Source organism: Mesoplodon bidens, assembly GCF_964165515.1.
Source record: "Mesoplodon bidens genome assembly, chromosome: 2".
Lineage (NCBI taxonomy): Eukaryota > Metazoa > Chordata > Mammalia > Artiodactyla > Ziphiidae > Mesoplodon > Mesoplodon bidens.
Window position 1 is genome coordinate 2,246,612 of NC_138177.1, and position 19,112 is coordinate 2,265,723.

The window sequence follows — 19,112 nt, forward strand, 5'->3', positions numbered from 1 at the left end:
GGTGCGCTGTGTGTGTGAGCCCCCAGCCACGCTGCACCCGAATCCCGAGGGCAGGGGCTGAGAGCACAGGAGCCCAAGGTGGACGGGGGCCGGGAGTCACACGCCCGCTTCCCTGCAGGTGAACGAGGCCGTGACCGTGACCGGGCTTCCCGACGGCGCCGCTCCCTCGGGCGAGTATGAGACGCTCACCGCCAAGTTTCACTTTGTGGACCTGGCCGGCTCAGAGCGGCTGAAGCGGACGGGGGCCACAGGCGAGCGGGCCAAGGAGGGCATCTCCATCAACTGTGGCCTGGTAGGCACGCGGCGGCCAGCACGGCTCAGCCTCAGACCCTCCCCAGGCCCCCCTGGGGCCGACTACTGGCCGGAGCCCCATATGTCACTACTGGCTGGCCTCTGGACCCTCCCTCTCCCCCTGTCCCCAACTGCCTGACCTCACCAACCATCACACATCTGCCTTTAAACCCTCAGGGAGCCTGAGGGCTGCTGGGGTCAGCGGGGCAGGTCCTGCGGCTCACGAGTCGCTGGTCCCACCCCCCTCTCCCGCAGCTGGCCTTGGGCAATGTGATCAGCGCCTTGGGGGACCAGAGCAAGAAAGTGGTGCACGTGCCCTACAGGGACTCCAAGCTCACCCGGCTCCTCCAGGACTCGCTGGGCGGCAACAGGTACCTGCCCACCACCCCAGGGAGGGGCAGGGGTGAAGGTGCAGGGGCACGCTGGTGGGAGGGTTGGAGCCAGAGGCCCAGCGGACAGGGGGCCCTCCCGCCCCTGTGGGCCGCAGGCCTCGAGGTGCCCGTCGGCCACTACGGTCGGACCCAGCTTTCTCGTCTGCACAGCAGGGAGGGATAGTCCTAAAGGAGGTGCTAGAGCCCAAAGGGGAAAATAAACGGGGACGCTAAGGACACACACAGGGCCATGATTTCGGCGATGACACATCACGGCCTCCCTCGCTGTGGTCACCCCTGTTGGAGTGGTGGAGTCACCACCGGGCTACGTAGTCCGGATCCCCACGTCCCAGCCTCTGCCCAGGTCCTCAGGGCTTCCAGGCGGGAGCGGGATCTGCTCCGAAGTGATGCTCCTGGGCCGGCCATGCCTTCGTCCATCACTCCCCACCCCCCTCCCCCATGCTCCCCAGCCAGACCATCATGATCGCCTGCGTGAGCCCCTCTGACCGGGACTTCATGGAGACGCTCAACACGCTCAAATACGCCAACCGAGCCCGCAACATCAAGAACAAGGTGGTGGTGAACCAGGACAAGACCAGCCAGCAGATCAGCGCGCTGCGGGCCGAGATTGCGCGCCTGCAGATGGAGCTGATGGAGTACAAGGCGGTGAGCGGGCCCCCCCCCCAACCCGGCCTCCGTGCGCCCTGGGCATCGCCATGTGCCAACCACGGCAGCCAGTGCCAGGCTCACCTGGTGGGTGACCTGTGCATACGAAGTCGTAGCCCTCAGGGCTTAGAATATAAGAGAAGGAAGAGCACACCCCTGGTTGCATAGATCTCATGTGTAGGGCAGACGCTCTGCTGGGGTTTCCCGTCTGCTGAATATGCCGTGTTGGACCAGGTAAGACTCTGGGCTGCGGCACAGAGTGAGGAGAGTTGATGGGGACCACGTGAGTGGTCCAGCGTGCCTGGGGGATGCTGCAGGGGAGAGGGTTGGCCCTCCTTGCTCAGGTGGTCAGGGAGGGCCTCATGGAGGAGGGGACCTTTTATATGGATCTTGAGGAATGAATGAGATACCAGCAAAAGGAAGTGGAGCAGGTGTCTTAGGATGCCGACAAGCCACGTGCAAAGGAACAGAGACAGGAAAAACGAGTGCCTTTGGGGGAGCATCCCATTCTGTGTGACTAAGGCAAAAGTCACCAGCTATGGCCCCTGGCCCAAACCTAGCACACAAGTGGGTTTTGGTTTGACTCGCCCTTTGCTTTAAAAGAATGCAACGTAGTTACCACGCTTTCTGAAAATCAGGGAGTTTCCGTTTTCCTTTAAAAATCTGAAGATGTAACGATCTGGCGCTGAGCTGGCAGGAGTGGCCCGAGTGGCTGTGCCTTTCAGACTGCGGGCGACCCTGGGCTCCAGTCCCCGCCCCACCCCGTGGTCTCACCCAGACTGCCGCCCTCCCTCGTGCCGCCCACCGGGCCCTTTGGGTTCCGACCCTCGGGTTCGTGTCTGGGGAGACGGGAAGGTGAGCGGTGGAGAGGGAGGTGGAGTGAGAACACAGTGGCCTGCAGTGGCTGGTCACAAAATGTGGACTTTTTGTTGTCACTGGGGCCACGGCAGGTTTCTGAGCACTGGGAGGTTGGCAGGGCCGCCTCGCCGAGGGAGGGGCCGGGGCGGGGGTGGTGGGGAAGCGTATCCTCCCCCCCTCCCCGCCCCTGACCCCGCACCCCGCCCCTGACCCCTCGCCCTGCCCCTCCTCCCAGGGCAAGAGGGTGATCGGGGAGGATGGCGCCGAGGGCTACAGTGACCTGTTCCGGGAGAACGCGATGCTGCAGAAGGAGAACGGGGCGCTGCGCCTGCGGGTCAAGGCCATGCAGGAGGCCATCGACGCCATCAACAGCCGCGTCACGCAGCTCATGAGCCAGGAGGCCAACCTGCTCCTGGCCAAGGCCGGTGAGTTAGCGCCAGGAGGCCAACCTGCTCCTGGCCAAGGCCGGTGAGTTAGCGCCAGGCTGGCTCCGGGCGCGGGCGGGCTGGGCCCTCCGCCCCACACTAGCCCGGGACGTGGGGTGTGCAGGGCGGCGTTTTCTTTCTCTGAAAATGCGATCATATGTACTGTCCTGTGACTCCCTTTCCACTTAGCATTACGCCGTAGGAATCTTTCTGTATTTTTCTAAAATTATTATTTTTGGCTGCGTTGGGTCCTTGTTGCTGCACGCGGGCTTTCTCTAGTTGCGGCGAGCGGGGACTAGGCTTCGTTGCGGTGCGTGGGCTTCTCATCGCGGTGGCTTCTCTTGTTGCGGAGCATGGGCTCTAGGCGCACAGGCTTCAGTAGTTGTGGCACGGGGGCTCAGCTGTTGTGGCTCGCGGGCTCTAGAGCGCAGGCTCTGTAGTTGTGGCGCACAGGCTTCGTTGCTCCGTGGCATGTAGGATCTCCCTGAACCAGGGATCGAACCCGTGTCCCCTGCATTGGCAGGCGGATTCTTGACCACTGCGCCACCAGGGAAGTCCCGGGATCTTTCCATATTAAAAACATACAAGCCTACTTAGTTCTCTTCAGCTGCACAGGGTTCCATATGTGATGGCGACGAATAATTTATCATAACAGCCTCTATTGATGGATATTTGCTTGTTTCCCGTCTCGCTGTTAGCAGCTGCGCCTGTGTGTCTCTGCGCCCACAGACAAGTCCTTCTTTGATAGATTCCTCCCTGAAAAAGGCCCTGCTGAAGGAGGCACTGATACAAGACCACCAGCTCAGAGCTAAGGTCCTCGCTGAACTTATTATCCTCTTAACTGTTCTTCCTCCCTGCCACCCCCTCAGGAGACGGCAACGAGGCCATCGGCGCTCTGATCCAGAACTACATCCGGGAGATTGAGGACCTGCGGTGAGTGAGCCCCTGCGCACCTGGGCGCCCGGGGGCCGAGGCAGTGCCGCTCACCTGCCCCCCACGTTCCCTTCCGCAGGACCAAGCTCCTGGAGAGCGAGGCCATGAACGAGTCCCTGCGTCGCAGCCTCTCTCGGGCCTCGACCCGGGGTCCCTACTCCCTGGGCGCGTCCCCGGTCGTCCCGACCAGCTCCATGGAGGATGCCGCGGAGGTCATCCGCCGAGCCAAGCAGGACCTGGAGAGGCTCAAGAAGAAGGAGGTCAGGCAGCGGAGAAAGAGGTGAGGGGAGGCTCCCCCCAGGCGGCCCCCAGGACCCTGTGCCCAGCAGGGGCTGTGCGTACCCCGGGTGACCTGGGGACTCAGTGGGCAGGTCTCGTTTGTGGGCAGAAGGCTCCCACCTTCCTCTGACGCTGGGCTTTCCCCGAGCAAAGGGAGGGTGGAGTCCACCCAGGGTTCATTCTGAGTTGGGGGCCAGGGAAGAGCAGTGGATCCCTGCAGAACCGGAGCCCAGCCCCATACAGGGCCCTAGAGACGAGGCGCTCTTGCCTCCCCATCCCCCCCCGCCCCACCCACACACCGAAGGCAGGTCAGTCCCCTAACCGGTCCACCCTTCACTCCTGGGCAGCCCAGAGAAGGAAGCCTTCAAAAAGAGGGCAAAACTCCAACAGGAGAACAGCGAGGAGACCGATGACAATGAGGCCGAGGAGGTGAGGGTCCCCCGCCCACCTCGGGCCGCCCCCATGTCCCTGCCGGGGTGCAGGTCCCCGTGACGTCCTTGCGTCCTTATGCCTCCCGGTATCTGTTCACCATGGTGACGTCCCTCCTCCCAGCTGGGGGATGGGGGCCGGAGGCTTCCACAGAGGGGCTCTGCCCAGGCTGTTGGGAGGAGTGGGTGGGAGGCGCCCCTAGCACCACGACCCCCCCACTCCCCACCCCTCCTGACGGCGCCTGGTGCCCAGGAGGATGAGGAGCCGGAGGAGAGCGGCCGTGAGGACGAGGACGAGGACTCGGGCAGCGAGGAGAGCCTGGTGGACTCGGACTCCGACCCCGAGGACAAGGGTGCGTGCTCCTGGGCGGGGCTGCCTGGGGTGGGGCTGCCTGCCACGCAGGCCCAGAGAAACTGCTCGGGGCAGCGGGTGTCCCGGCTGAACTCAGACGTGAAACCAGCAGTAGCAGAAACAACAGGGACGCAATGGCAGCAGCAAACTCTCACTGAGCGCCCACGGGTGCCGGGCACTGAGGTGAGCCCTACCCTTCACGTGCCTGGCCTCTGCATCCTCACAACCACCCTGGATGGAGGTGTTAGGTCTCCTCCCTTTGTCACCACTTTGATGCCACATGCCGCGGAGCAACTAAGCCCGTGGGCCACAGCTACTGAGCCTGCGCTCTAGAGCCCGTGAGCCACAACTACTGAGCCCACGTGCCACAACTACTGAGCCCTCGCGCCTAGAGCCCATGCTCTGCAACAAGAGAAGCCACGGCAATGAGAAGCCCACGCACCGCAGCGAAGAGTAGCCCCTGCTCGCCGCAACTAGAGAAAGCCCACACACAGTAACAAAGACCCAACACAGCCAAAAATAAATATAAATTTTAAAATATATATTTAAAAAAATAATAAAAATAATAAATAAAATTTAAAAAAAGAGCAAGCTTGCGAGGGTTGGTGGCCTCCGCCAGTGTGGGAGATGCAGAGCTGGGCCTTGGACCTAGGTCTGGCTGGTCTGCAGCCCACTCCTCTAAACCGGACGGGTGTCCCTCAGCTCTGCTCTGACCCAGAGTCCTGCTGGCTGCTCTGGGTCCTTCCCTCCTCCAGCCCTGCTGGCTCCCAGGTCGTCCACGGCGAGTAGGCATCAGCCTCTGGGGCACAGCAGAGGTGGGTGGGACGCCTGGTTCCCCAGCCCCCCAGCTCCCTGGCCCAGGCCCGCACTTCCCGGGCAGCTCTTTAAGGGTGTTGCCACCTGGCAGCACCTTCCCACCATGGGATGTGTCACTTCCTCTCACCACTGGTCACCGAGTGGTCACGGCTGGCCAGGGGAAGGCCCGTCCCCTCCACCACACCCCTGGCCCCTGGCCCCCGGTCCAGCCTGTCTCTGCCCCCACAGAGGTGAACTACCAGGCTGACCTGGCCGACCTGACATGCGAGATCGAAATCAAGCAGAAGCTGATTGACGAGCTGGAGAACAGCCAGCGGCGGCTCCAGACGCTCAAGCACCAGTACGAGGAGAAGCTGATCCTGCTGCAGAACAAGATCCGGGACACGCAGCTGGAGCGGGACCGCGTGCTGCAGAACCTCAGTGAGGCCCCGCCCCCGCGAAGCCCCACCCCATACCCGCCACACACCCCCTCCCCGAGCCCCTCCCCGTCAGAAGGGCACCACCAGGTTACCTGGGCCTCTGGGCGGGGCATTCTGACCTTGGACTGTGCACTTAGACCCACAGTCAGAAAGTTCTGGTCCCTTTGCTACGTTCTCAGTTTATCATTTCTGTTATTTTTACCATCGCCTCAAGTATTAGCATCCTGTCTCCAGGCCCGGGAAGGTGAACTCCCTCAGCCTTTCTTCCTGAATTTTTTGCTCCTTGGGTGTTTCCTTTGATCGCGTTTACAAGTCTGCTTCTCACAGTGTTACCTTCCTCACATGGCTCTCGGCCCCTTCATCCCATGACGCACTCACTCATCCCCTCACTTGTTCACTTACTCAGCAAACATGCATTGAGTGCGTCTTGCAGAGCGGTCCTTGTTCTAGATGCTCGAGATTTTGGAACCCACGTTCTACTGGGGAAAGACAGACATAAATAAGATAAGTGGCAGCTCCTATAGCATGTCAGGGGGTGATAAGTGTCATGGAAGAATGCAGCAGGGAAGTGGGCAAGGTGTGCTGGGGAGGGGGTGGGCGTGTTGAGAAGGATGGTCGTGGGAGACTTTGCTGAGAGGCTGGCATCTGAGCAAAGACTTGAAGGCGGTGAGATAGTGCTGGAGAGAATGAGCGAGGGGAAGAGCATTGCAGGCAGAGGGAACAGAAGATGCCAAGGCCCCGAGGCAGGTGTGCACCGGGCATGTTGGTGGCATGCCGAGGGCCCCGATGGCTGGAGCACGGTGAGAGGGGACACTAGCAGTGAAGGAGATCTGAGGAGGAATGTCGGACCAGGTGTGTCAGTCATTTTAAGGATTTTTGTCTTATTCTCTGAGGGACACGGGAAGTGTGGGGTTTTAAGGGGTGTGATGTAAGTCTTGTAAGCATTCTGGCAAGATCACTTTGGCTGCTGTCAGGGAAGCAAAAGTGGAAGCTTGAGGCCAGTTAGGAAACTCTTATAAAGGTCCTGGTGAGAGATGGTTTGGGCAGGAGGAAGTGAGAAGTGGTCGTATTCTGGATCCATTTTGAAGGTGGAAATGAAAGCCTTTGTTGATTGGTTGGTGGGGGAGCCAGAGATGCCTCCAGGGAGGGAGCTTCTGGAAGGACGTGATGAGATACTGAGGTGGGGAGGACTGCGGGGGGGGGGGGTGGAGGTCGAGGAGGTGGGTTTGCACCGCTAGCTTGCCATGTCTGTTAGACGCTGCAGTTCAGGTAGGCAAGGTCAAGGGTGGAGACCCAGGCCGCTCCTCCCCCCCACGCCCACCCACTCTGTCTTCTCTGGCTAACGCTTCCCCTTCCCCCTGGTCCCGGCCCTTTCCTCCAATCACGGGTCGGAACCGAGCCAGCGGGAGTGGTCCTCAGGCCCCTCATGGCAAGCTGACGGGCAGGGGCTCAGAGATCTCAGGATGAAATCACCCCTTCAAGGTCCCTAGAATGCCCTTGGGTGTCTAGTCCGAGCCCCTCCTTGTTCACACGAAGGAACGGGCGGAGGAGGGTGTGACTCGCACACGTCACGCGCCGACACTGGAGCCCAGGCTGCCCGGGCACTGGGGCCCAGGGACCTGCGCAGACCCTGCCCCGCTGCACGCAGGTACCATGGAGTGCTACACGGAGGAGAAGGCCAACAAGATCAAGGCGGACTATGAGAAGAGGCTGCGGGAGATGAATCGGGACCTGCAGAAGCTGCAGGCTGCGCAGAAGGAGCACGCGCGGCTGCTCAAGAACCAGTCTCGCTACGAGAGGGAGCTCAAGAAGCTGCAGGCCGAGGTGGCCGAGATGAAGAAGGCCAAGGTGGGGTCCGGGGCGGGGGTGGGGGGTGGGGGGTGGGGCTGGGCCGGGGGCGGCGCCAAGGTGGGAGCGGGGGCGGCGCCGAGATGAAGAAAACCTAGGTAGGGGCGGGGCTGGGTGACGCCAAGTCGGGGGCGGGGCCTAGATGAAGGCGGCAAAAGGGGGCTGGGCGGGGCAGGGGTGTAGTTTCAGACCCACTTACTGTGTTTAAAATACTCATTGCTGTCAGCGTGGCTGCTTGTCTTGACACACGACATTGCCTGTTTCAGCCCCATCCTGGTCCTGGACCCGGTCCTCTTAGTGCGTTGTCCAGGGTGAAAGCACCTTCCCCCCTGGAGGGGCAGGAGAGGGTCCCCAGGGACCCCACCCCACCACCGTGGCCTCCAGTCCACACGCAGTGCACGCGAGGCCTCCCACCTGGGCCACGTTTGCCTATACTCATAATAATAATAATTACGTAGTGACGACTGGATGTGGCTCTCCGCCAGTCCCCCAGCACCACGACCCGCATGCGGTCCCGAGGTGGAGCTGGAGAAAGCAGCTCAGGTGTCACTGCCACTTCCTCGGAGAGTGACTCCCGCCTCCTGGGGCAGCGCTGGGATTCAGACTCAGTTCTCTGCTGCCCCCCTTTTCCAGTTGCCGTCGTCTGAGGCGCTCGAGTCTGGCTCCTGGCTCTAATGCCTCCCCGTCGGTCCGGCTGGGTCCTCATTCCCGCCTGGGCCCGCAGATCCGCGCTGCCTTTACGTCCTCCATCCCCTTGGCTGCCTGGTCCGCGTTTCTGCCCTGGCCCCAGCCCCCCGTGTACCCCAGCTCCCCGCAGCCCTGCGCCAGGCCCTGGGACAGGACCCCAGTGAGCTGCAGACAGCTGGCCTTGGGAACAGGTCCCACAGAGGGAAGCACCCGGGGCCATAGTAACTGTGTCCTCACTGCCCGACTGGGCTGGCGTTAACCAGTGTGCAGCGGAGAGAGGTGATGCTGTGATGATGCAGATTCTGACAGGTGGACGGACCCTCAGCCATCGGGCTAGCCACCTCCCCTGGGCAGGCTCTGTCCCCAGCCACGCCTGGGCCACACATCCAGGGCCCATCAGCCTGTCCAGGGTGGAGAAGGGCCAGTCTCGCTCTGCTCAGACTGTCTGTCCTGCACTGGCCCCAGGGAGCCAGTTTGCCCGTGGGACCTCCACCAGCAGATGCTGATCCGGGCTGCAGGAGGAAGAGGGGGACTTGGGTCGGCGGGCGCCCTCTGGTGGTAGGAGGGAGGGACCAAGGCCTTGGCTGTCCGCATTTGGGGGCTGCACTGCACACCCTGCAGCTCCTGGAGCGTTCTGGGGGCTCTGCCTGCACCCTAACTCTGTCTCCCTGGAGGCTCCCTGACTAACACCTCTCGAGGCCGTCCTGGCTGGTGCCGGCCGGCCGTCATCTCAGCGGGAGGTGACCCTACTGTAGAGCCCTATGAGGGAGAACCCTTCTATGGCTCTGAAGCTTGGAAAAATAATATAATAACGCCCAGGATCTGTGTGAAGGACAGATGGTCCCTGCGTGCTCCCGGGTTTCAGTCTCAGCTTGCTCAGCCCTTCAGCCGGGGGCCCCGCCCTGCCCGGCTTAACTGTGCTCTTGTGAGCCTAGGAAAGAGGCTGAAAAGAGCACCCTTGGGCTGTCCCAGGGTGCCCAGCAGGGGCCCCGGGTTTCTGTCCGAAGCACCGAGGGCAGCAGTCAAGGATTCTAACCAGATGCCGCGAGAACCAGTGCCCAGGACCCTCCCACCACAGTCCAGGGGCTGGCCCTGCGGTTTACAGAGGTGTCCTACGGCGAGGGGCCACTCAGAACAGTGCTGGCCTCGGGTGCTGTGCTGTCAAATGCCTGGAATGTTCCCACCCGTTCTGAGCCCACCACCCCTGTGATGACCTCCCTGGGACTCGGCCACACAGGCAGAGTTGGACAGATGGACCTTTGTCCAGAGAGACACGTTCCTCGCCAGGAAGGCTCTGGCCCCGGCTCCACATGAGGGCCGCCGTCTCAGTGTGTATGTAGCTCCCTGTGGGCGGGGCTTGGGTCTGCTTCCAGCCCAGGCTTGGCTTCTCTTGTCAGCCCCAGCCCTTTGGGGGAGCATTTGTTCTGGACCCCCAAAGGCCCAGCAGCAGGGAGCCCTCCTCCTCTCTGTAGCTTCCCCCCCGCCAGCCTGCCTTCTGAGGCAGAAGCCAGTGCAGTCCTTCCAGCCTCCCTCCGGGGCCATTTCCTCTCTTAACTGTCCTCAGGGCAGGCTGGTGACATTCCTGGGGTGTCTGAGGCCTCAGTGGCAGAGGAGGGACAGCCCGCACCTGATTCTCATGGTGCCGTCACACGGAAGGAGTCTGACCCTTGTGCACTTTGCACTCTGTGCTCTGGGGCCAGGGGGGTGCATGCTACAAGGACCCAGCGCACGGCTCCCGTTGTGCTGGGTCACCTCTGGCCTCCCGGATGATGCTCTCTGAGCCTTTGGCCAGCCCTCCGAGAACTCAGCTCCAGGCTCTGTGCTTGGTCGCCAGCTCTGCTCTGACCTGCCCTGGTGCCATCCCCACGGCCGTAGTAAGAGCTGGATTTTGAAGCAAAGCGACCTGGGCCAGGAGTCTGGCCACCTATTACTGATTTTCTGACTTTAAGTCATTTTGTCTCTCTGAGGCTCCTTTCTTATTTATAAAATAAGAGTGATAATGCCTGTCACGTATGATTATCTCAAGGACGGGGCTGGGCATGTAGTGTGGGCTCAGTAAATGATGCTGGTTTTTATGTCGTCCTCGTGAGAACCTGGCCTGGGAACGCGCCCCGTCGGCAGCTCAGCTGTGGGTGGGAGAGAGAACACTGCTCCATCCAGGCAGGACCACTTGCCTCTAGCAACTTAGGCTGGTCCCAGAATGTCTGGGCACTGGCAGGGGCTCTGCCTGAGGACCGCCAGGGGCTGTGAGCAGAGCCCTGGGGGCCGTGGCTGGACCCTGCAGAGTGGTCTCCCCTGCACGGCTGGGCTGGTGGTAAGGCCGCTCCTTTCGGTAGGTTGCCCAGGTGGTGGGACATCTTCAACTCCTGTGGACAAGGTGGGCCCAGACCCCCTGAGGCACTGCCACCTGGTGGCTTCCACCCCTGCCTGGCATCCTCCGAGCCAGCCCCTCCGCGCAGGCCTCGGGCCTCCCCTCAACACCCACCTCCCCTCCCCGTCCCAGGTGGCCTTGATGAAGCAGATGCGGGAGGAGCAACAGCGGCGGCGGCTGGCGGAGACCAAGCGGAACCGGGAGATCGCGCAGCTCAAGAAGGAGCAGCGGAGGCAGGAGGTGAGGGCGGCCCCGGGCCCCCGGCCCCCCTGCATGCCCGGCCGCCCCTCCTGACCACACAGGCCTAAGCGGTGACGGTGGCGCTTAGAGGAGAGGGGCGGCCGTACGCGGGAGGGCAGGACGGCTGCAGGAGCCCAGCCCGGTCCTTGTGGGCTTCCGAGCCAGGCCTCGAGCCCACCGCGGGGTAGCACCCCGCCCAGGTCACCAGCAGCTTCCAGCCCTCCGCTCCAGGCTCCCCGCCCATGGTGGGGAGAAGAGGCCGAGAGACGTGTCCCTGTGGAGAAAGGGACCCAAACGCTGGGTCCCCTTTACCGGCGAGTTCTAGCTGCACAAGGCGCTCACCTCCAGGGCCAGCCCGGGTGGAACGGGCTCAGGGCCCGAGCGTAGACCCCAGCCTCTCCTCTCACCCGCAGTTTCAGATCCGAGCTCTGGAGTCCCAGAAACGGCAGCAGGAAATGGTCCTGAGGAGGAAAACCCAGGAGGTGAGCCCGGCCCCCCCCCGCGGCCCCGGCCCTGCCCCCCTGTCCTGAGAGCAGCCCCCCTGTGGCCCCGGCTCCCCCGGCCACGTGCTGACTTGGGGAGGCCCCCGTGGGAGGGCCTTTCTCAGCTAGAGTGCTGAGGCTGGGGGTGGGCTGCAGGCTCTGGTCCAGCTGCCTGCCGCAGTGGTTAACTTTTAAAAAGGACGGGGAGCCTCTTGTGTGTCCATTTCACGTTGGAGACCCTTTGGACCTTTCTCAGTCCCAAACCCAGGCCAGGACGGAGCGGCCCTGTATTCTCCCTGCCCCGCGCCCCAACCTGGGCCTTTCCGCGGGCTGGGGGCACCCTGTCCACTGGGTCCCGCTCCTCTGGGCCCCCAGGTTACTGCACTGAGGCGTCTGGCCAAGCCTATGTCTGAGCGGGTGGCAGGCCGAGTGGGACCAAAGCCACCCATGCTGGACTCGGGCGCCGAGGTGTCGGCCAGCACCACCTCATCCGAGGCCGAATCGGGGGCGCGCTCCGTCTCCAGCATCGTGCGCCAGTGGGACCACAAATTCAGCCACTTCTTGGGGAACCACCCCATGCCCACCGTGTCTGGCGGCCGCCCTGCGAGGTAAGGCGGCCGGGAGCACCTGGGAGGGGCAAGCGCCAGGGTCCCCTTGGCCATCGGCTCTGGGTCGGGGTCTCCACGCAGCTGCAGGGGCTGAGGGTGGTCCTGCCCCCGCCCCTTTGCCTCTGCCCCCCAGAAAGAAATTCCAGAAGAAGGGGGCCAGCCAGAGCTTCAGTAAGGCTGCCAGGCTCAAGTGGCAGTCGCTGGAGCGGAGGATCGTCGACATCGTCATGCAGAGGATGACCATCGTCAACCTGGAGGCTGACATGGAGCGGCTCATCAAGGTGGGCCCCCCCCCCGCCTGGCTGTGTCCCCCCCCACCCCCCACCCCTTCTCCCTGCGGTCAGGGCCTGCCCCGCCGGCGCAGCAGCCTGAGGCCTCCTCCCTCCCCCCAGAAAAGGGAGGAGCTGTCCCTCCTGCAGGAGGCCTTGAGGAGGAAGCGGGAGCGGCTGCAGGCGGAGAGCCCAGAGGAGGAGAAGGGGCTGCAGGAGCTGGCAGAGGAGATCGAGGTGCTGGCGGCCAACATCGACTACATCAACGACAGCATTGGCGACTGCCAGGCCACCATCGTGCAGCTGGAAGAGACCAAGGTGCCCGTGGGCGGGGCAGCAGGAGGGCGCCGGGGCCCGGGGCGGGGCAGCCCTGCTGACGCGGGCCCCCCGCCTCCCGGTCCAGGAGGAGCTGGACTCCACAGACACGTCGGTGGTCATCAGCTCCTGTTCCCTGGCCGAAGCCCGCCTCCTGCTAGACAACTTCCTCAAGGCGTCCATCGACAAGGTAGGCCGTGGCTCGCCTCCTGCCGGGCCGGTGGGCAGGCAGCCCCGGGACCCGTCCCTGAGGTGAAGCACAGGGCCCGGCCGGGCGCCCGGCAGCGTCCCTTACAGGCGCCGGTGAGCGCCGAGGCTGTAAAGCGGGGTGACGGCTTGCTGCGCGCGCGGCTTTAACGAGATGACGGGGCCAGAGGCTTGACGTGGCGCCTGGTACACAGCAGGGCCTCCGTCGGGGGCGACCCTGGCGTCTGGTGTGAGCCCATCCAGAGCAGGGCCGGGCCTGAGCCCGCGGAGGTGGAGGGGGCAGCGTGTGTGTGTGTGTGTGTGTGTGTGTGTGTGTGTGTGGGTGGGCGCGCGCGCGCGCGCGTTTCCGGTGGGGCAACAGGAACAGATAGACATGCTCCACCCAGGAGTGGAGCCAGTGGCATCGTGCAGGAGCAGAAGGCATCCCTTGGCCTGTGTCGGTCCCCTGTCCCCTCTGCCCGACAGAGCGCTGGCCGTGGGGACTTCCTTCCCCCGGGGTCTGTGCCTGTGGGGCAACTCGGGGAAGGGGCAGGGGCCTGGCCTCCTTGACCCCTCACCCGCCCAGGGAGCCCTTGCAGCTCTGCGTCGCCACACAGGGGAGCGTGTTCCTCTGCCGGGGCTGCCGTGGCCAGCACCGTGGACAGGGGGCCTAAACAGCAGACGTTTACTGCTCCCGGTCCTGGAGGCTGGGGTCAGAGATCGAGGTGTAGGCGGAGCGGGTCCCTCTGAGCCTCTCTCCTGGCCCTGTACACTCGGCCTCTCCCTTCCTGAGGTCCTCCCTCTGTGTGTGTCTGTGTCCTGATTTCCTCCTCTTATATAAGGACACCGGTCGCAGGGATTAGGGCCCCCTCTAGAGACTTCGTTTTAACTTAATGATCTCCTAAAGACCCCATCTCCAAACACAGTCACGTTCTGAGGTCCTGGAGGTTACAGCATCTGCCTATGCGTTTTGGGGACACGATTCTGCCCATAACAGGGAGTGTGTCCCACAGCGTGGATGGGGGGTAGGTTAAGGGGGCTGGGGTGCATCGCAGGTCTGTGATGGGCACAGGCTGGGGCCTGGGAGCTAGCAGGGAGGCGTCTGGTTGGAAGCAGATCCTGGGAGGGCAGTGACGGGGCCCCCCCAGCCCCAGGCCGGGAGGGGTAACGCCAGGCCTCCTCGCTCCCCGCCCTCAGGGGCTGCAGGTGGCCCAGAAGGAGGCCCAGATCCGGCTGCTGGAGGGACGGCTGAGGCAGACAGACATAGCGGGCCCCTCCCAGAACAACTTGCTGCTCGACGCCCTGCGCGAGAGGGCCGAGGCCCATCCCGAGCTGCAGGCCCTCATCCACAACGTGCAGCAGGGTACAGGGCGGGGGGCTGGCCTTGGGGCCCCCAGGGACCCCCAGGGCTCCCTGCCTCCCGCCTAATAGACCCTCCCTCCCCGAGGCTCCCCGGGAGCCACGATCCGATCCCAGAGGGTGAGGGGGGGAGGGAGGGTGAGGGGTCGGGGCTTCACCCCTCGGCTCCCTCCTCCCCGGCAGAGAACGGCTATGCCAGCACAGATGAGGAGGTGTCTGAGTTCTCGGAGGGGAGGTGAGTTTCCAGGTTGGGAGCGAGCACGTGCCTGGGGCTGGATTGGGGGGTTGCCGGAGGGTCGAGGGCTGAGCCTGGGCTTGGGGGCTCTTTGGGACCACGAACCTAAGTCCCAGGGAGCCGGGACATCAGCTGTCGGCATCCTGACCCTCGTCTGCTTTTTCCTTAGCTTCTCCCAGTCGTTCAGCATGAAAGGCTCCACCAGCCATGACGACTTCAAGTTCAAGGTGAGCCCCGCCAGAAGGCGGCCGGGGTGGGGGGTGGGCTCCACCTTCCTGGGGCTCTACCCCTACCCTCGGCCCCAACCCAGTATCGCCTCCAGCTGGGATGAGGCGGCCAAGAAGGGTCTAACCTGGAAAGGGTCGGGGTGCCCACATGTGTGACCCGTTACAGCCCATTCCTTTTGAAGTGGGTGTAGTGACATCACCATAGCCCGAGGCCTCGTTGTCAGAACTCACCCTCTTCCCCACCAAGACTTTGCCTCCGGATCTGAGTCAAAGACCAGCCCTGGATGTCTAGTTACTGTGTGTGCGGATTACTGACTCAGCAAGGAGGGAGTCTGCCTGACACTGAGGGAGCAGCTACTAGACTAGACAGAACCACGAAACAGGACTCACTAAAGAGAGAGGGGAGAGCCCTGCAGGCTGGGAGCGGTGCCCTGTGCACAGCCTCTGAGTAACTGATTAGCTGGTGAGCAGCAGAGGTCGGCCTGGCATTCCGTTTGCGACGTCTAAAGAAAGGCAGCAGAGGCATCTCCTGTTGGTCTGGCTTCTCCAGAAGCCTCGGGAGACGTGCCTGGGTCGTGTCTGCCGGGGCCGTTCCATCACCTCCTCCGCCTCAGGCCGGCGGCACGTCTCCCCGCTGGAATTCCCCCAGCTCCCCGTTCTGTGCCATCGTGTTTGGGCAGTGGGCCCACCCAGCCCTTCCTGTCTCAGGGTGAGCCCAAGCTGTCCGCCCAGATGAAGGCCGTGTCTGCCGAGTGCCTGGGCCCCCCTCTGGACGTGTCCACCAAGAACATCACTAAGTCCCTGGCCTCCCTCGTGGAGATCAAAGAGGACGCAGTGGGCTTCTCCGTCCGAGACCCCTACTACCGGGACAAGGTCTCTCGGACCATCAGCCTGCCCACCAGAGGGAGCACTTTGTAAGGAGGGCGCCGAGTGGTGGGGGGATGGGTGGGACCGGGAGGTGGGCCTGGGCCTCACTGGACCCTGCATTCCAGCCCCCGGCAGTCTCGAGGAGCGGAGACGTCCCCTCTGACCCGGAGGAAGTCATATGACCGAGGGCAGCCCGTCAGGTGAGGACGTGTTCTAGACCCTGGGGGCGGGAATCGCTGGGAGGCCCACTGTAGACCGTCGTGTACACTTTCATCTGGCCCCGCTCGGCTCCCCTCACGGCCCCTTCCTCACTTTGTCAGCTGCAGCTCAGGAAACAATCTCTCCATAAGCACCTGAGCTGGTGGCCAAGGCCGCTGCTAAAAGCTGCTGGCTGCCGTGAGCTCAGCGTGGGTGGATTTGCAGTGGCCTGGACTGGTCACGGGACCAGTGGGCTTCAGCCCCGTTCACGGCCAGGGGTCCTTGGAAGGCCTCAGCCCCTTTCAAGGTCTTGTTCTGTGGGCGGAGTGTAGGTGAGTAAGGACAGTCCCGGGAGGGGACGCAGGACCGAGGACAGTCCCCAGCCGGCCAGCCACTCATGGGGCCCCACGGGCTTCTTCGGGTATCCCGATGCCTCTCAGGGTCACCTTAATTTTCAGAGATGTTTGGTGGCCTCCCCAGGTCACACAGCGAAGCAGTAAAAGGGCAGGGGCTCAGGATGACCTCATGCACCTGCCTTGTCGGGAGGGGGACATGCTCCTGTCCCTCCCTCCAGTCCAGCCGCCCATGCCCGTGGCTGCACATGGGCCTGTGATGGGAGGAGTTGCAAGGGCATCTGCGCACCCGGGGCCCCACAGACTGTCCCGCCCCCCGTGACAGAGAGAACACACTGAGTTGCAATTGGGGGGAATGTAGGCTGGACTCGTGAGGACCCTCCAAAGGGAAGGAGGATGGGCTGAACCTGAGAACCACCTTCCAAAGGGCAGGGTCATGGGTGCTGGAAGGGGTGGCGCCCTGAGGCCTCGGCCTCTTCCCTGGAGATCGGGTCACGCTGTTTGTGGCAGTTGTGTTGTCAAGGCACTGTGAACACGACTTAGCGAATCCTGAGCCGTTGTTCCTGGGAAATACAGGGCTGGGCTCCTGGGGGCCTCTGGTCCCAGCGTTTTCATCAACCCGTCATGTGAGTTTCTGTTTAAAGACACCTAATCCAATATGTACCGTTGACTCATTAACATTGAACTCAGGGCCAACAGCCCTAGAACTCACGCCTGAATGAAGCTCATCTAACACGTATTTTCTCTGTAAATCACGTCCCAGCTTCCTTGAGCTCAGGATGCCAGGTGGCCCTGCATCACCATCTTCGGGGCCATTTTAAACACTGAAATCACCAACCAAAAGCACAAAAATATGAAAAGCAGGACACTAAATAGACTGCAAAAGGCGCTGTGTGCACTGTGAAGGAGGTAGGGCCACCGCTTTTGACCTCAGCTGGGAAGATGTGCGCTTGGGTCCTCATACCCTGCGGGTACTGTTTGGGGCTGACAGATAGGCTTTGGTGAGCAGGTGAATTAATTCCCAAATGTGGAACCCACGGATCACCAGGACCAGCCCCTGGGGGCTAAGCAGGAGCTGGGCCGTAGGACCCCCTGCCCTGCAGGCCTTACAACCAGACGGAAGGTGGTGCAGGTGACCCCGCGTGTGCATGCCCCTGGGCAGAGGTGCGGTTACTAACGGATGCTGCTCTGTCCTGCTCACCTGCCAGGTCCACAGACGTGGGGTTCACGCCCCCCTCGTCCCCTCCCACTCGGCCCCGGAATGACCGAAACGTCTTCTCTCGTCTCACCAGTAACCAGAGCCAAGGGTCAGCGCTGGACAAGTAAGAGCCGGGCACCGGGGGGCGGGGGGTGCAGAGGGGACAGGGAGGCTGCGGGCGGGTCCTCGCCGCAGGCAGGCGGGCAGCGGGGAGACACTAGGCATGCTGCGCTGGCCCCGCTCCCGGCACTTCTGCCCTTTCTGTGCTGACCGTGGACCCCTCCCGTCCCCTGAGTGTGTGGGGACCGCAGGAGAGGGCACGAAGGAAGCCACGGGGCCAAGCCCGGGCAGTCGGGCACCCCATGGGCCTACCCAGAGCTGCCCCTGCCTCCTCTGCTGATTCTGATTCTTCTCTGAAGCCCCTTCCTTCAGCTTCAGTCACGCACAGCCCCCACCCCCACCCCCGCTAATGCTCAGGCCATGCCCCAGCGCCCTTGTGAAGGGTCCCTGCAGAAGGAGACCCCGTTTCTGTCACATGGTGGGGCCAGCTCACCCCTACTGCCCACTCTCGCTGGACACTCACCTCCCAGTGCGGTGGGCACCGCCCCCCAGCGCCGCCCCAGGCTTGCACACACGTGATTCTGCTGGAAGTATATAAACCAGCCGTGAGGACTGCCTTCCCTGCTTTACAAAGAGGAGATGAGGCTCAGAGGCCCCGGGACACCTAGAAAGCGGTCGAGTTGGGCCCAAACCTGGGATCTCTGACTTGTGGGCCTCCGCGTGGGCGAAGGGAGAGGCCCCGCCCTCCTGTGCTCCCCTCCGGGCCCCCCACACTGCTGGGCACCCCCGACGCCCAACTTCCTGCAGCCCCCGGAGGGCTCCCCTTGGCCCTAACGCTCCTCTGTCCTTCGGCGGAGCCCAGGCTACAAAGCGCTAGGCCTTGCCTGCACCACCTCTCCTCACAGAGGCAAAACATCGCTCCTGCCCCAAACCTGCCGTGGCCCCCCTTGTGGGAGGACAGCACTGAGCCCGGCCCATGCCAGCCAGGGGCCCTTCACACCAGCCAGGGTGCCCCCTATGCCAGCCAGGGGACCCCCTTGCCAGCCAGGGGCCCTTCACACCTTGACAGTCACAGGTCCCTCTCAGCAGCTCTGGGTGGGGCCCTGGTATCCCAGCCCCGGGGGCTTCCAGACCCCGGTCCTGCCCGGTGGCCGGGGTGTCGGGCCCATGTGTGTGCAGAGGCAGCTCCCGGGCACCGTCCAGCGGCTCGTGGGGCCAGTGCTTGGGGATCAGCAGGTCCCTGAAGCACTGCTGGGAGAGGCCTGCTCCTGGGAGGGGTGGGAGGAGGCACAGCGTCGCTCAGGGGGCAGGGGGCCCCCAGCTTGTGCAGTGAGGCAGCCCAGATCCTGGGACCAGCCAGGCCCGTCTCCCCCCTGCCCTGCCCGTCCCCCTCCCCGCCCCGAGCTCCCCGGCCCGCCCGCCTCCTCTCCGCCACCCTCTCCTCTCTCCGCTCCCCTGCAGAGCATAACCGCCCTCTGACCTCCCCACGCCGCTGCCGCCTCTGCTCCCTCGTGTGTGTCCCTCTCTCCCCCTAATCCAGCTAATTTTCTGCCCCCAGGTCTGATGACAGCGACTCCTCTTTGTCGGAGGTCCTGAGGTACACAGAACGGCTCGCTGCTCCCTGTCTGTCCCCCTCCCCACACCCTGGCCTCAGCATGCGGCCCCTCCTCTCCGTGGCTCCCCCAGACCCCGTCCTGCCCTCTCACCCCTGGTTCCTCTCTCGTGGGTGCTTCGTGGCCTCTGACTGCGCCAGGCTGGAGCTGGGGGCTCG

At 63.4% G+C, this 19,112-nt stretch overlaps 1 protein-coding gene across 2 annotated transcripts in view; it reads left to right on the forward strand.

Annotated features, from left to right (window-relative positions):
- The window catches only part of KIF21B (kinesin family member 21B), a 44,166-nt gene that overhangs the window by 15,828 nt on the left and 9,226 nt on the right, over window positions 1-19,112 (forward strand). Inside the window, exons 6-28 of one of the 2 annotated variants that reach the window (XM_081224614.1) lie at window positions 119-292; window positions 547-662; window positions 1,133-1,328; window positions 2,422-2,611; window positions 3,481-3,544; window positions 3,624-3,824; window positions 4,171-4,252; window positions 4,505-4,604; window positions 5,648-5,839; window positions 7,487-7,686; window positions 10,877-10,984; window positions 11,398-11,466; window positions 11,842-12,074; window positions 12,208-12,355; window positions 12,467-12,661; window positions 12,747-12,848; window positions 14,042-14,207; window positions 14,387-14,438; window positions 14,608-14,665; window positions 15,374-15,579; window positions 15,658-15,732; window positions 17,292-17,405; window positions 18,900-18,938. In XM_081224614.1, the coding sequence (XP_081080740.1) occupies window positions 119-292; window positions 547-662; window positions 1,133-1,328; window positions 2,422-2,611; window positions 3,481-3,544; window positions 3,624-3,824; window positions 4,171-4,252; window positions 4,505-4,604; window positions 5,648-5,839; window positions 7,487-7,686; window positions 10,877-10,984; window positions 11,398-11,466; window positions 11,842-12,074; window positions 12,208-12,355; window positions 12,467-12,661; window positions 12,747-12,848; window positions 14,042-14,207; window positions 14,387-14,438; window positions 14,608-14,665; window positions 15,374-15,579; window positions 15,658-15,732; window positions 17,292-17,405; window positions 18,900-18,938 (3,080 nt within the window). The remainder of the gene's footprint in view (window positions 1-118; window positions 293-546; window positions 663-1,132; window positions 1,329-2,421; window positions 2,612-3,480; window positions 3,545-3,623; window positions 3,825-4,170; window positions 4,253-4,504; window positions 4,605-5,647; window positions 5,840-7,486; window positions 7,687-10,876; window positions 10,985-11,397; window positions 11,467-11,841; window positions 12,075-12,207; window positions 12,356-12,466; window positions 12,662-12,746; window positions 12,849-14,041; window positions 14,208-14,386; window positions 14,439-14,607; window positions 14,666-15,373; window positions 15,580-15,657; window positions 15,733-17,291; window positions 17,406-18,899; window positions 18,939-19,112) is intronic. The other variant, XM_081224615.1, reaches the window with a different exon arrangement.